The sequence below is a fragment of the Somniosus microcephalus genome, chromosome 5 (genome assembly GCF_052327205.1).
Source record: "Somniosus microcephalus isolate GS21.2 chromosome 5, FLI_Smic_1.0, whole genome shotgun sequence".
Classification (NCBI taxonomy): domain Eukaryota; kingdom Metazoa; phylum Chordata; class Chondrichthyes; order Squaliformes; family Somniosidae; genus Somniosus; species Somniosus microcephalus.
The window spans coordinates 172,911,976-172,926,308 of NC_140991.1; the positions used below are offsets into that span (position 1 = coordinate 172,911,976).

At 43.9% G+C, this 14,333-nt stretch overlaps 1 protein-coding gene across 1 annotated transcript in view; it reads right to left on the reverse strand.

Annotated features, from left to right (window-relative positions):
* Positions 1-317: 317 nt before the first annotated feature.
* The window catches only part of macc1 (MET transcriptional regulator MACC1), a 108,638-nt gene continuing 94,622 nt past the window's right edge, over positions 318-14,333 (reverse strand). Inside the window, exons 4-5 of the mRNA XM_085988438.1 lie at positions 5,749-5,937; positions 318-5,636 (exon numbers count right to left, since the gene is read on the reverse strand). Coding sequence (XP_085844564.1) covers positions 5,424-5,636; positions 5,749-5,937 — 402 coding nt within the window. The 3' untranslated portion in view covers positions 318-5,423. The remainder of the gene's footprint in view (positions 5,637-5,748; positions 5,938-14,333) is intronic.

Below are 14,333 nucleotides of genomic sequence, written 5' to 3' on the forward strand. Positions count from 1 at the left end.
CACTGCCCGATAGGGTGGTGGATACAGATTCAATAGTTGTCTTCAAAAGGGAATTCAATAAATACTTGAAGGAGAAAAAATTGCAAAGATATTGGGAAAGAGCAGGGGAGCGGGACTAACCGGATTGCTCTGCAAACGAGACGGCGCAAACTTGATCTGCCAAATGGCCTCCTTCTGTGCTGTACTATTCTATGATTCTACGTGCGGACACTGGAAGTTGCTGTCCGATTCACTCCATAATAACGGTGAGCGCTGTTAGCCTCACCATTATTTTAAATGCAAAAAATGGGCCATTAAAATAAATTAGATATCAAATCTCATTTTGAAAACTTTTATTGAGAAACAGTATTTAAGTAAATAATGTCATAATTGTTCCTATATAATTCTGTGTTGCACAATACTTGCATGAAGAAAGGTTACATTTATTTAAAAAATCCAGATAAGCCCTATTGTACCTTGCACTGTACATAAACAGTGTGCAGTATTTTATGGCCCCAAAATAGCAGAGTTGCATAATAGGAAATTGATTATTGACCATGAAACATTCCTGATATTCTTATTTTTCTACAGAAACATGCATCGCATTTATTAAACACAAACCTAAAATTAAAATGCTTAAATTGTCTTTCTGAAAGACCCTATCCCAAAGTATAACCAGAAAATAAGTAAAAAGGACTTATATTTATATCTACACAAATGGTAAAAGAAAATAAGTATCTGGTTAACTGCAAAATATTTGGTGAACAGAGAAGTCAATATAACATATGGCACCATGTTACTTTATTTTGATATAAGAATACAAGTCATTCTCTTACACCTCACAGTTACAGAAGATTAGAGGTCACACAGCTGGGTGCCTAGCAGCCCTTTCAGTTCGGAATAGTGCAGAACACAGTAAGGCAAGGAAGAAAGGAGGAAGAAAGAAAAATAAAGTAGCAAAAAAGCCACATACTTCCCCAGGTTTACCCCACACCTCTATATTCCTCAATTTTTCTTATGGCCACATTTGCATTTAATTTCTACTCCCATACATATTATATTGAGACCATGGTAGTTGAGACCAGGTCAAGGAAACAACTCCAGCCCATTGGGAAATTGTTTTTAGCCATTATTGCAGTCACTATTGAATCCAGCACTTTAGGAGTTTTGGCAGTAATCAGCAGGGGTGCAGTAGAGAGTATATGGATAATACCCAACTTGTATTTTTGATGGCAAGAATATACCAACTTTTTGGCAGCATTTAATTGAGGTTATATGGAATATATCCACTTTTAATTTTTGGAAGCTAAGCTATGAATGAGGATTAAACACTTTTACTCTAATTCCTAATCAAGGTATCACCCACAAACACAAAAGTGTAATTTTCATTCATACCTGATCCCCATTATCATATTATTGCTTAATTGTCCTTCACATATATTCCCTAGAACTAATTTTACAAATTTGCACTCCCAGAACAGAGCTTTGCACACAGGGAGGACATATTGGGAATTTGGGCCCACAGGTTGTCTTTTCATTAGTTTGAATGGATGGAAAATCTTGCAGGACTTATTGACCTCAGTGTGTGAATTCCTGATATGTGCTTCTGGTGTGTAACACTCCTTGGCGGGAACATGAATTTGTAAAATTGACCCTAATATATTCAGGACAGAACACTTTCAGATGAAGCTATATAGCACTGCTCACTGAGATCACTGATCGATTTTTAATTTTGAACCCCAATTTTGCAGTTACCCATCAATAAAGGAGAATAATTACATGAAGAGGATAGGGAGAAAAGATTCTTCACCTCAAGTATGGAAGTTTCAAGTTGTGAACCTGAATGTACCATCCTTACCTAAGGAAGGATATACTTGTCATAAAGGGAGTGCAACGAAGGCTCACCAGACTGATTCATGGGATGGGGGGATTGTCCTGTGAGGGCAGATTGAGTAGGCTAGGCCTATATTCTCTAGAGTTTAGAAGAATGAGAGGTGATCTCATTGAAACATACACAGTTCTTACAGGGCTTGACAGGGTAGATGCAGGGAGGATGTTTCCCCTGGCTGGGGAGTCTAGAACCAGGGGTCACAGTCTCAGAATAAGGGGTCGGCCATGTAGGACTGAGATGAGAAATTTCTTCACTCAAAAGGGTGGTGAATCTTTGGAATTCTCTACCCCAGAGGGCTGTGGAGGCTCAGTCGCCGAGTATATTCAAGACAGAGATCGATAGATTTTTGAATATTAAGGGAATCAAGGGATATGGGGATAGTTCAGGAAAGTGGACATGAGGTAGAAGATCAGCCATGATTTTATTGAATGGCGGAGCAGGCTCGAAGGGCCAAATGGCCGACTCCTGATCCTATTTCTTATGTTCTTATCTCTTCTCTTGTTCGATCCATAGCAGTACATCAAATTCAAAAGCATGGTGGTGGCAAAGTACACAGATTATGATGATATGGGCAGTCACCTTCTGAAGATCATAAACATCGGTCATTGGTTCTTCATTGCAGGAACTTTCTAGAAATTGTTGGTATTATCAGACAAATGCTTAATGTGTTCATACGACATTCCTTTGCCGCTATTTGAATGGAAAGAAACCCTCTCAAAAAACTTTAAAAACCAACCCTCGACTCCTCTGTCTTTGCAAACTACCACCCCATCTCCAACCTCCCGTGCCTCTCCAAAGTCCTTGAACATGTAGTCGCCTCCCAAATCCGTGCCCATCTTTCCTGGAACTCTGTTTGAAACGCTCTAGAGGTTTCCGCTCCACCACAGTACCGAAACAGCTCTTATCAAATGACATCCTATGTGACTGTGACAAAGGTAAACTGTCCCTCCTCGTCCTTCTCGACCTGTCTGCAGCCTTTGACATGGTTGATCACTCCATCCTCCTCCAATGCCTCTCCATCGTCATCCAGTTGGGTGGGACTGCACTCATCTGGTTGCATTCTTATTGATCTAATTGTAGCCAGAGAATCACCTGCAATGGCTTCTCTTCCCATTGTTACCTCTGGTGCCCCCCAAGGATCTATCCTTGGCTCCCTCCTATTTCTTATCGACATGCTGCCCCTTGGTTACATCATCTGAAACCAGTGTCAGTTTCCACATGTGCGCACTACCACCTCTCTCAACCCCACCACTGTCTCTAAATTGTCAGACTGCTTGTCTGACATCCAGTACTGGATGAACAGAAATTTCTTCCAACTATTAGAAAGACCGAAGCCATTGTCCTAGTCCCCGCCACAAACTCTGTTCCCTTGCCACTTACTTCATCCATCTCCCTGGCAATTGTCCGAGGCTCAACCAGACTGTTCACAACCTTGGTGTCATATTTGACCCTGAACTGGGCTTCCAACTGCATATCCGCGCCATCACCAAGATTGCCTAATTCCACCTCCGGAACACTGCCCGACTCTGCCCCTGCCTCAGCTCATCTGCTGCTGAAACCCTCACCCAATACCTGTTACCTCTGACTTGACTATTCCAACACACTCCTGGCCGGCCTCCCACATTCCACCCTCTGTAAACTCGAGGTCATCCAAAACTCATGCCCGTGTCCACACTCGCACCAAGTTCCGTTCACCCATCACCCCTGGGCTCACTGACCTACATTGGCTCCTGGTTAAGCAACGCCTCAATTTTAAAATTTGCGTCCTTGTTTTCAAATCCCTCCATGGCCTCGCCCCTCTCTATCTCTGTAATCCCCTCCAGCCCCACAAGTCTCTGAGATATCTGTGCTCCTCTAATTCTGGCCTCGAGCATCCCGATTTTAATCGCTCAATCATTGGTGGCCGTGTCTTCAGCTGACAAGGCCCTAAGCTCTGGGATGCCTTCCCTAAAGCTCTTCACCTCTCTTTCCTCCTTTAAGATGCTCCTTAAAACATAGCTCTTGGACCAAGCCTTTGGTGATATGCCCTAATTTCTCCTTACAGTAACAAAATACTGCAGATGCTGGAAATATGAAACAACAGAAAATGCTGGAAACATTCAGCAGGTCAGGAGCATCGTGTGGAGATACACAGAGTTTATGTTTCAGGTCGATGACCCTTCGTCAGAACTGGAAAAAGTTGGAGAAGTAACAGATATTTAAGCAAGTGTGGGGGCGGGAAAGGGGGGAGGGGAGGTCTGTGATCGGCTGGAAGACAGGAGAGATTAAAAGGCAAAAAGAATGATGGTGCAAGGCAAAAGGAGATGGCAATGGGACAAGTTAAGAAACAAAAGATGACTCTAGATGAGGAGTAAAGGCCACTGGCAGAATCATCAACAGTTGCCATGTGAGAGAGAAAAGAAAACATGGGTGTCAAGGTTATGGTCTGAAATTATTGAACTCGATGTTGAGTCCAGAAGGCTGTAAAGTGTCTAATCGAAAAATGAGGTGCTGTTCCTTGGCAGTTGGAAAGGTTACCTGTAAACATCTGACATGATTCTCTGACTATATAAGCTGTGTCTTTATGCATTTCTCCACTTCACCTGAAGAAGGAGCAGCGCTCCGAAAGCTTGTGATTTCAAATAAAGCTGTTGGACTATAACCTGGTGTTGTGTGACTTCTTACATTTGTCCACCCCAGTCCAACTCCGGCATCTCCACACCATGTACAAATACCAGTCATTTCTAGACTCAAAAAATTATGCTGGTGGCACAGGAAAAAACAAGGGTCAAAAAAATAAGTGCATTATCTTGTTGATACATGACCCCAGTGTTTCTTTATAGGTTTTGGTTCGAGCTTGGTGAGGTATAATTCTCTCATATGAATCTACACCTATCAAAGTATTTACAGACATATATATACTCCCAACATGTTAGTAAATGCACCAAAGTGTCAAAAATCAAAATGGAGAAGAGGTTGGTGGGGGGCAGCCTTCAGCTGCCCAAGAAAATAAATCCTGTACATGATGCACAGTATACCCACTTCTAGAATTGTCACTACATTACTGATGATCACAAAAGATCAATGGGGGCTTTTATTTTTGTTTTCATTATTTCAAACCATTTGGGAAAAGGGGGTAGAACTTAACTGGAATGTGATTATCACTTTCCGAAATTAAATGCAGATGCCTTCAGCACATCAGAAAATGAAGAAAAATTAAAATATGAAGCAGTTAGCCATCTACCCCAGTATTTTCCAAAATATGTTGAACCACTTCCTTAATCAAGGTTACCTTAATGAATGTTGAGCTGGAAACATTTGAGAAAAATAATAAAATGATTACCAAATCTTGAAAATTTGTGATCTTGAAATCTTGAAAGTTTTCAGATCACCACAACCCATTTTCAAGTCACATGAGGCATACTATAGCTCATCTGGTTTTGTTTTATAGCATTTATCACAAAAGTAATTGCATTCTTAGAAAACACTTCTTACTTCCATCCCTGTTTTTTCCCCCACAGGTGAAGAATTGATTTGGTGTGCTTGGGTTTTCTAATGGTTTTATATAAATAAGTTATTCCTCATCATGCCTGGAGAATGCAGCAGCTCTTAGTATCTCCATACAGTTTACCAAAATAAAAACCCCTGTTAGATGTCTCCAATGCCTTGTAATTGGGTTTTTCATTTTATCCAGTGCGCTTTGCAGTTCTTGCAGTACATCCCGGTATCCATCTCCAAACTTGATGCTCCATGTGTAAAGAAAATCGTACGCTGGCTTCCACATGGTCTATAAAAGGACAAATAAAACATGAATGAAAAGAGTTCAAGAAACATTTTAAAAAATCAATGTTGGATAGCTGCACAATCTACACTGTCAAATTGTCAAAGCAGCAACGCACCTCCTGACTAACATCGCCACCTTTAGTTCTGTGATGTGCTTCATATGCATCTATTTGCTGTTTTGAGAGTTTGGATAGTTTTTCTGCCAACTCTCTCCAACGAACGCCAAGCTCTACAGCTGCTGAGAGCATAACAACATCTTGAACAAGACGAACCACTATTCCTTGGCAATCAAGCTTCAACAGTCCCTACAAAACAACAGAGTACCATTAAGAAAATTGTTTTACAGGTTAGCACAACAAAGAATAAGCCTATTATTCTCCTTAAGAGTTCAAGATCAAGAATATCATTGAGTACCACAGCCACACATGGTGAATCAACTAAGAGTAGGAAGAAAAAAGACTGTTTTCCTTGGCTGAAAACATCATACAGCAATCAAGACTATTTTCACATCTTCACCAAAAACCATTTCAGTTTATTGAAGTCCACAGTAGCGCTGATGGAGTTTGAAGAAGGAACACTATTCAGTTATCTGCATATGAACACTATTGTCTTGTACTTTTGTACCACGTACCTCCAATCACTGCTTTAGAGCTTTTTTTTTTTAAAAAGAGCTTCTGACGAAACATCAATGACCTGAAACGTTGGGTGTAATTTTAACCCCCAAAAACCGGTGGGATGTTAAAATGTAAAAAATCTCAAACTCGAACCCAACCCGCCTCAAACCTGCACACTTCCTGTTTTAACGGAGGCAGGATGGGGTGCGCGTGACCAACCGCTCCCAAGAGGCTGGTCGCTCGCTTAAATATTTTAATAAGGCTGCATGCCTCAGATTTTATCTCTTCCACCTTCAATGCTGGCCGGCTGGGTTTCCCGGGCCTCGGGTATGCCAGCTAAAGGGAGGCAAGGACTAGTGCATGGAAGAGGCAAGTACCTTTATAACACTGCTTGTGGGCCATGAGGAGCATGAGTGTTTCCCCTTGGATCCTGCAAGCAAACCTGTTTCTCACTCCAACCGATCGGACCCTCCCCTCTCCGCGGCGATCACCAACAGTCTCGACCCCCAACTCTGTCCTTGATCTCTCTCCGACATCTCGCAATCACCCCCGACCCTCCAAATCATGTCATAACTACACCCACTCACAATCTCTAACCCGAGCAGCAGGAAACCTGCCTGCTCCTGGGCTGCGGCCTCTTCTGGAGCAATCCCTGCCTAACAGGGAGCCAAGCCTGCCCATCAGGCCAGCTTCCGGGCAGAGATCCTGTTTAATAAATCCCCACACGCAGTGGAATTGAAACTTCCGGGTTTCCCAGCCAGAACTCCTTCCCCCTGCTTGGAAATCCCACCTCAGTAAATATCAGGGCCACTAACTCAGTTTCTTTCTCCACAGATGCTGCCTGACCTGCTGAGTATTTCTGATATTTTCTGTTTTCATTACTGTTTTAGAGCCTCTGTATATGTGATTTAAATGTAAATACATTCAAATGACAACGTTAGACTATACATTCAAAGTGATACAACACTGCAGGAATTCTATATACATTCTAGTGTATGGTGTTATTGCATAATAAGGTAACTCTAAGCCTTGTGCTATGCAACAGCTTGCATTTATACTGCACTGGTAACAAAGAAAAGCATCCCAAGGCTCTTCAGAGATGTAATCAAAAAACCTAAGACATAGATGCCCAGATTATAAGGGGCATGCTCATCTATGGAAAGTCTGGTACAACCATTAAAAGCAAAATGGTGTCTTAAAAAACCTGGACCATAACTAGGGCAAAATTTCTTTGATGCTCAAGCTTTTCATAAGTTATTAACATAGATTAGTTTCAGATTATGCTCATGCAAATATCTTAACAAACATTTTGCTTTTACAGTGTTTAGCATTTCTGTTCACTTTTGTTATTTTCTTTAGATCAGTGCTTTCATATTGATTGATTTTGAATTTTCTTTTTTTGGCAAATTTATTTTTGATCATCAGTGCTGGCAAACTAAACATTTTTGGCAACCACCACCACCTCCATCATCAAGATCAGCTGGAATAGGCCTGGGTGCAGAGTAAAGCTCAGTTTTCTCTGGCCCAACAGGATGCTGTAACAATCAACATTAAAGAGCATCCTTTGCAACATCATCATTCGTTTGTCATTACTGAGTGAAAATTTCATGAAGTATAAAAGCTGCAGCTAGGGGGCAATGAAACACTAATAAAATGATGGAATTTATTGAATGTATATGTAGTGTCCGCGCATCAATAATACACGGACTGCAGGAGAACAATAATAACAGGTATTTACTGAACAGAGGGTAAGCTTAAAACTGAAAGTACAGAAGCCTGCTATGGCTTTATATACAGGTGTGTTCACTGCCGGTACTACAGTATAAAGTCAGTTCTCTCTTAAAAGGTACATACACAACAATTCCTCCCCTTTTAGATAAACAGTACATAACATTCATTTAACAATTAAAAAATAACTAATTACAATTTTCTCTGTACTATATACATCAACTGAAATAATCATTTATAAGTTCAGTCTTTGAGGAGGCTTCCTGATCCTGACTGGATAGCGCCATTCTCGAGTATCCTGTTCTTGCGGCGGAGTCGATTCTGGCTCATTGTCATTGGTTGGTTCGTCAGCTTCCAATACCACTGATTCTGAGGTAGACGCAATCTGTACTTCGGGTTCATTACCAGGTGCACATGCTCGTGGTATGGGTTTGGCTTGTTCCTGTGACTCTAGAATCTGGTCAGCATGACGTCTCACGATGCTCTCTCCAACGTCCACTGTGTACATTAGTGGCCCCTGCTGTGTGCATATCATTCCTGGCTGCCATTTTTCTGTTCGGTAGTCGCGGGCCAAGACTTGTTGCCCTATCTTGAAGCTCCTGGTTGGCTTCTCATTGATGTGCTGGAATTGCTTATCCTCAACATCTCGTCTTATGTTTGGTTTGAGCAAATCCAGGCGACATCTTAGCCTTCGGTTGAAGAACATTATGGCTGGAGCTTGGTTGGTGACTGCATGTGTCGCATTCACAAGAAATTATCATTCACAAGAAACAAGAAATTATCCACCTTGCGTTGTAGTGGTATGTCGTCGTTATACATCGCCTTTATTGCCTTTTTAAAGGTCTGAACAAACCTCTCAGCCAATCCATTTGTGGCTGGATGATATGGGGCAGATGTGTAATGTTTCACCCCATTATTCCTCAGAAAGCTCTGGAAATCCTCGGACACAAACTGTGGCCCATTGTCGGAGCAAATCTGTTCTGTCAAGCCATTCCTGGCGAAGATGGTCCGTAGGACTGCAATAGTTTTCTCCATGGTGGTGGAGGACATTTTGATGACCTCTGGCCATTTCGAATGGGCATCCACGGCAATTAGAAACATTGAGTCCATAAATGGACCAGCAAAATCAATGTGTACCCGTTGCCATGGAGATGAGGGCCACTCCCATGGGTGTAGTGGGGCCTGTGGTGGAGCGTTTTGGACCTTCTGGCATCCTGTGCATCTCTTGGTCATATCCTCAATTTCTTTATCGATTCCCGGCCACCACACAAACGCCCTGGCTAGGCTCTTCATTTTTACCCCTCCCAGATGACCCTCATGAAGCTCATTGAGCACTCTATCTCTCAACTTGGGTGGAATTACCACTCGGGATCCACACATCAAGGTCCCCCGGCACACTGACAGCTGTTCTCTCCTTGGCGAGAATGCTGGCAACAGTGAGTCGCCATGTGCTGGCCATCCCTTCACCGTCAAATCATAGACCCGAGAGTGTGTCGGGTCATTTCGGGTTTCCTTCTCTATACTTGATTTTGTAACAGGTAGACATTCGACTATGGTCGAATGGAATATCTCAACAGGGTCCACTGCAGGTGCTTCCTCCACCGTAGGCAACGGTAGGCGCGACAGCCCATCAGTGTTTCCATGCTGTTTCGTACCCTTGTACTCTATGTCGTACTGATATGCCCCTAGAAAAAGTGACCATCTTTGCAGCCGTTGCGCCGTCATCACCGGAACGCCCTTCTTTGGGTTAAAAATGGAGACCAGAGGCTGATGATCAGTCAGTAGGGTGAATTTCTGCCCGTGCAGATAGTGATTGAACTTCTTCACCCCCCACACCAGGCTGAGGGCCTCCCTGTCAATCTGGGCTTAGTTACGCTCGGCTGAGGTTAACGAGCGCGACGCAAAGGCTATTGGCCTCTCTGAACTGTCAAGGAATTTGTGTGACAGCACCGCTCCAATGCCGTAGGGAGACGCACCACATGCCAACCGAATCGGTAGTGTTGGATTGTAGTGGGCCAATACTTCTTTTGAAGTGATTAGGCATTTACATTTCTGAAAGGCACGCCTACACTCATCACTCCATTTCCATGTTACTCCAGTTTGCAGCAGGGCCTTCAGTGGGTGCAGAATTGTAGATAAATTTGGCAAGAACTTATGGTAGTACTTCACCAACCCGAGGGACGACCTCAGTTGCGACACATTTTCCGGTGCTGGAGCCTTGACTACTGCCTCAATCTTGTCTGGGGGCTTATGCAACCCTTCATCAATCATGTGGCCACAATACGAGATTTGTCTCCTGAAGAACTCGCATTTGGGGCGGTTGGCTCGTAGCTCATATTCTTGTATTCTAGTGAGCACCTGCTCCAGGTTGGCAAGGCGTTCACTGTCATTTTCACCCGTAACCAGGATGTCGTCCAAATAACACTGGGTCCCCGGGATCCCTTGCAGGACTTGTTCCATCGCCCTCTGCCAAATAGCCGGGGCTGATGCTACCCCGAATACCAGTCAGTTGTACTGGTAAAGGCCTTTGTGAGTGTTTATCGTGAGGTATTTCCTAGATGCTTCTTCCACCTCCATTTGTAGATACGCTTGGGCCAGATCAATCTTCGTGAAGCATTTCCCTCCAGATAGTGAGGCAAAAATATCTTCTATCCGTGGAAGTGGATATTGTACTGTGTGCAGGACTGGGTTCAGTTACCTTGAAGTCCCCACAGATGTGAACCTTCTTCGGCTCCCCAGGCGTGCTGCTCAATGATTTCTTCATTACAGGAACGATGGGTGTGGCCCACTCGCTGCCGTCCACCTTGGATAGCACACCTGAATGCTCCAGACTCTCCAGCTCTGCTTCAACGGCTGGGTGGATCGCGTACGGTACCGGTCTGGCCTTAAAAAATTTTGGGTTTGCGTTATCTTCGATTTTTATCGTTGCTGTTACTCCTTTTAGAGTCCCAAGTCCTTGTTGGAACACCTCTTTCGCGTCAGTTAGAATTTTTGACAGTCGTCCAGGTGTGACGTCGTCATCCTTTTTGTCAGTCACAGTTAGCGCCTGAATGGAATGCCAATCCAATTGTATTTTTCGGATCCATTCACGTCCCAATAATGGTGGTCCTCCATCTTGTAATATATATACAGTTTCTGTGTTTCCTTGCCGTTGTATTTAACTGGCACCCTTTTCCTCTGGGGTAGACTTTTTACCCCGTGTATGTCTTCAATACAATGGACGTGTCCTTCAAGGGTATGTGTGAGAATAGCCGCTCATAGTCTCGTCCATTCATGACAGTTAGGGCTGATCCCGTGTCCAATTCCATCTTTACTTGGGACCCTGCTATCATGAGGGTGACCCAAATGGTTCGGTGATCCTCCTTTGCAATCACGTTGTGTAACTTTAGACAACTTAGTCTCCTGCTCCCGGAGTCATTATCACTCTCCTGACCTTCTGAACAACCGTCTGTCACTTTTAAAAAAAACTTTCTTGTACTTTTCCTTAGTAGTTCTTTTAGTGTTGGTTTTCTTTCCCGACCTGCAGACTCTTGCTATGTGTCCCATTTTCCCACATTGCCTGCATACTTTGTCCTTAAACCAGCAGTCCTTCTGATCATGGGTTGTTCTGCCGCAGCGATAGCACTTTTCTGCTCCATACGCCATTTCGTTAGCGCTGTATTCTTGTGGTTTCTGTTGTATTTCCGCAGCTCCCCGTGCTGCTGCTTCGTAGGATACTGCCATGCTGAAAGCCTGTTCTAGCGTCAGGTCTTTTTCCGAAAGTAGCCGTTTCTGGGTTCCTTCACTCTGGAGCCCGCAGACAAACTTATCCCGTAAGGTGTCTGCCAGTCCTGCTGCGAACTGGCAGTGCTTCGATAACTTGCGTTGTTCTGTAAGATAGTCAGCATTGCTCTCATCTTTGTGCTGGTTTCTTTTATGGAACTTGAATCTTTCTGCTATCAGCAGCGGTGTAGGGTTTAAGTGTTCCTGTAAGATATTAACAATCTCTTCAAAACTTTTCTCCATTGGTTTAGCTGGGGTAATTAAATTCCGCAATAGGCCGTACGTTCTCGCGCCCATCAAATTTAATAATACCGATGCCTTCTTTCCATCGGCCACCTCATTTGCCTTGCAGTACACTTCAATTCTTTCCACATACGTGGTCCAGTCTTCTACCTCATTGTTGAAAGCAGTGATACTGCCACTGTTCGGCATCTTGGGTGGTTTAAAATGGCGCCTCCCGTGCTTTTTTTCTTCTTCCCCAATGGGTTAAAATGGCGCCTCCCGCGCTTTTCCTTCTTCCCCAATGGAATAAAATGGCGCCTCCCGCGCTTTTCCTTCTTCCCCTTGCTGCCACGCTGCTCCTAGCGTTCTACAGGGTAATGGCGGCGACCCGCGGCTTTGGCGCGTCTCACTTTTCCTTCCCCTCGTTTTATTTTCTCTACGCTGCCCGGTTCTTGAGCACCGACCGTGCCCAGTGCGCTCCACCCTCTCTCTCTCTCTCTCTCTTCCTCCCGACGACACTGCACGGCCCCTTTGCAGAGCCGCTCGATCGAGCTCGAGCCCGCCGCAGTCCGGAAGGGTCAGTGCACTACCTGCTACCAGCACGATTTGCTGGAACACCTTGACTGGGGAGCCAAGCCCAGCTCTCCACAGCCTCCCCTGCAATTCTCCGAACTCCGATGGATCCCTGGGCGGTTGCCCGCGGTCGACGCCCGTTGCTCTGACTTCGACCTCCAAGAAGCTTCTTTTCAGGGAAAGATCCCTGTGAGGTGATGCAGTACTGCAGGTGAGTTCGAACCTGCTCGTCGCCAGTGTAGTGTCCGCGTATCAATAATACACGGACTGCAGGAGAACAATAATAACAGGTATTTACTGAACAGAGGGTAAGCTTAAAACTGAAAGTACAGAAGCCTGCTATGACTTTATATACAGATGTGGTCACTGTCGGTACTACAGTATAAAGTCAGTTCTCTCTTAAAGGTACATACACAACAGTATAGTCTAACGTTGTCATTTGAGTGTATCAGTACAAAGAAGGTTCACTCGGTTAATCCCGGGGATGAGGGGGTGGTCATATGAGGAGAGGTTGAGTAGATTGGGACTCTACTCATTGGAGTTCAGAAGAATGAGAGGCGATCTTATTGAAATATATAAGATTGTGAAGGGGCTTGATCGGGTGGATGCGGTGAGGATGTTCCCAATGATGGGTGAAACTAGAACTAGGGGGCATAATCTTAAAATAAGGGGCTGCTCTTTCAAAACTGAGATGAGGAGAAACTTCTTCACTCAGAGGGTGGTAGGTTTGAGGAATTTGCTGCCCCAGAAAGCTGTGGAAGCTACATCATTAAATAAATTTAAAACAGAAATAGATAGTTTCCTAGAAGTAAAGGGAATTAATTAAGGGTTACGGGGAGCGGGCAGGAAATTGGACATGAGTCTAGGTTCGGAATGGTCATGGCCCCGTCGGTAGTGGAGCGGGCCCAGGGGCCGTGTAGCCTGGTTCTGCTCCTACTTCTTGTGTTCTAATTCTGTGTTAGATTTCAGGAGATGGTTTTATTCCTGTTCCTGGCTGGGGTGGAGATCGCCTTTACAGAAGGTAAGTACTGTAGAAAATATAGGGACAGAGTGATCTCCTGGAAGAGTTTCGATCGCCTAGATGGGTCGGAGAGGAATTTCCCAGATTTTTTCTCCCAAATTGGCCATTGGGTTTTTTAACTGGTTTTTCGCCTCTCCCGGGAGATCGCATGGGTTCGGGTGGGATGGAGAGTGATAGAAGATTTGAGGTTAGGATCAGATCAGCCATGATCTTATTGAATGGTGGAGCAGGCTCGAGAGGCCGATTGGCCTACTCCTGCTCCTATTTCTTATGTTCTTAAAAGGGTGGGGGGCAGACTGCTTACTCAACTGTAAATGAACTCCTTGTTGGTCAATCACGAGTCGTCCACAGCACCCACTACCCTGACTAAAGATGATCGATAATAAACAGCTCCAGCCAAGAAAGAAATGAAAACAATCGGTTTAGAAAAAACAGTAAAGAAAGTAGAGTGTAATGTTTCATTTACACAAATAAGGCCAAAATATTCCTTAGGTCCCAACAAAACACTGAAAAGTTTCAGGAGAGGCAAATAAAAAAAGTTACATTTATAGACAAATAAAGGATTGTTCTAATGGGCCCCTTGTTGAATATCTTACTGCCATGATTGGTCCAGATTTATACATAAATATTCACCAAGGCAAGGTACTATAGATTTGTACCCCAACAGCAAGAAACTTCAGGGAATGAGGGGAGGAAATGGGCAAGCTTAGCTTGAATTATCAAAAACAATAAATACAATTAATCACACAAACATTTTCATATTTCAGTTTGTAATCAAACA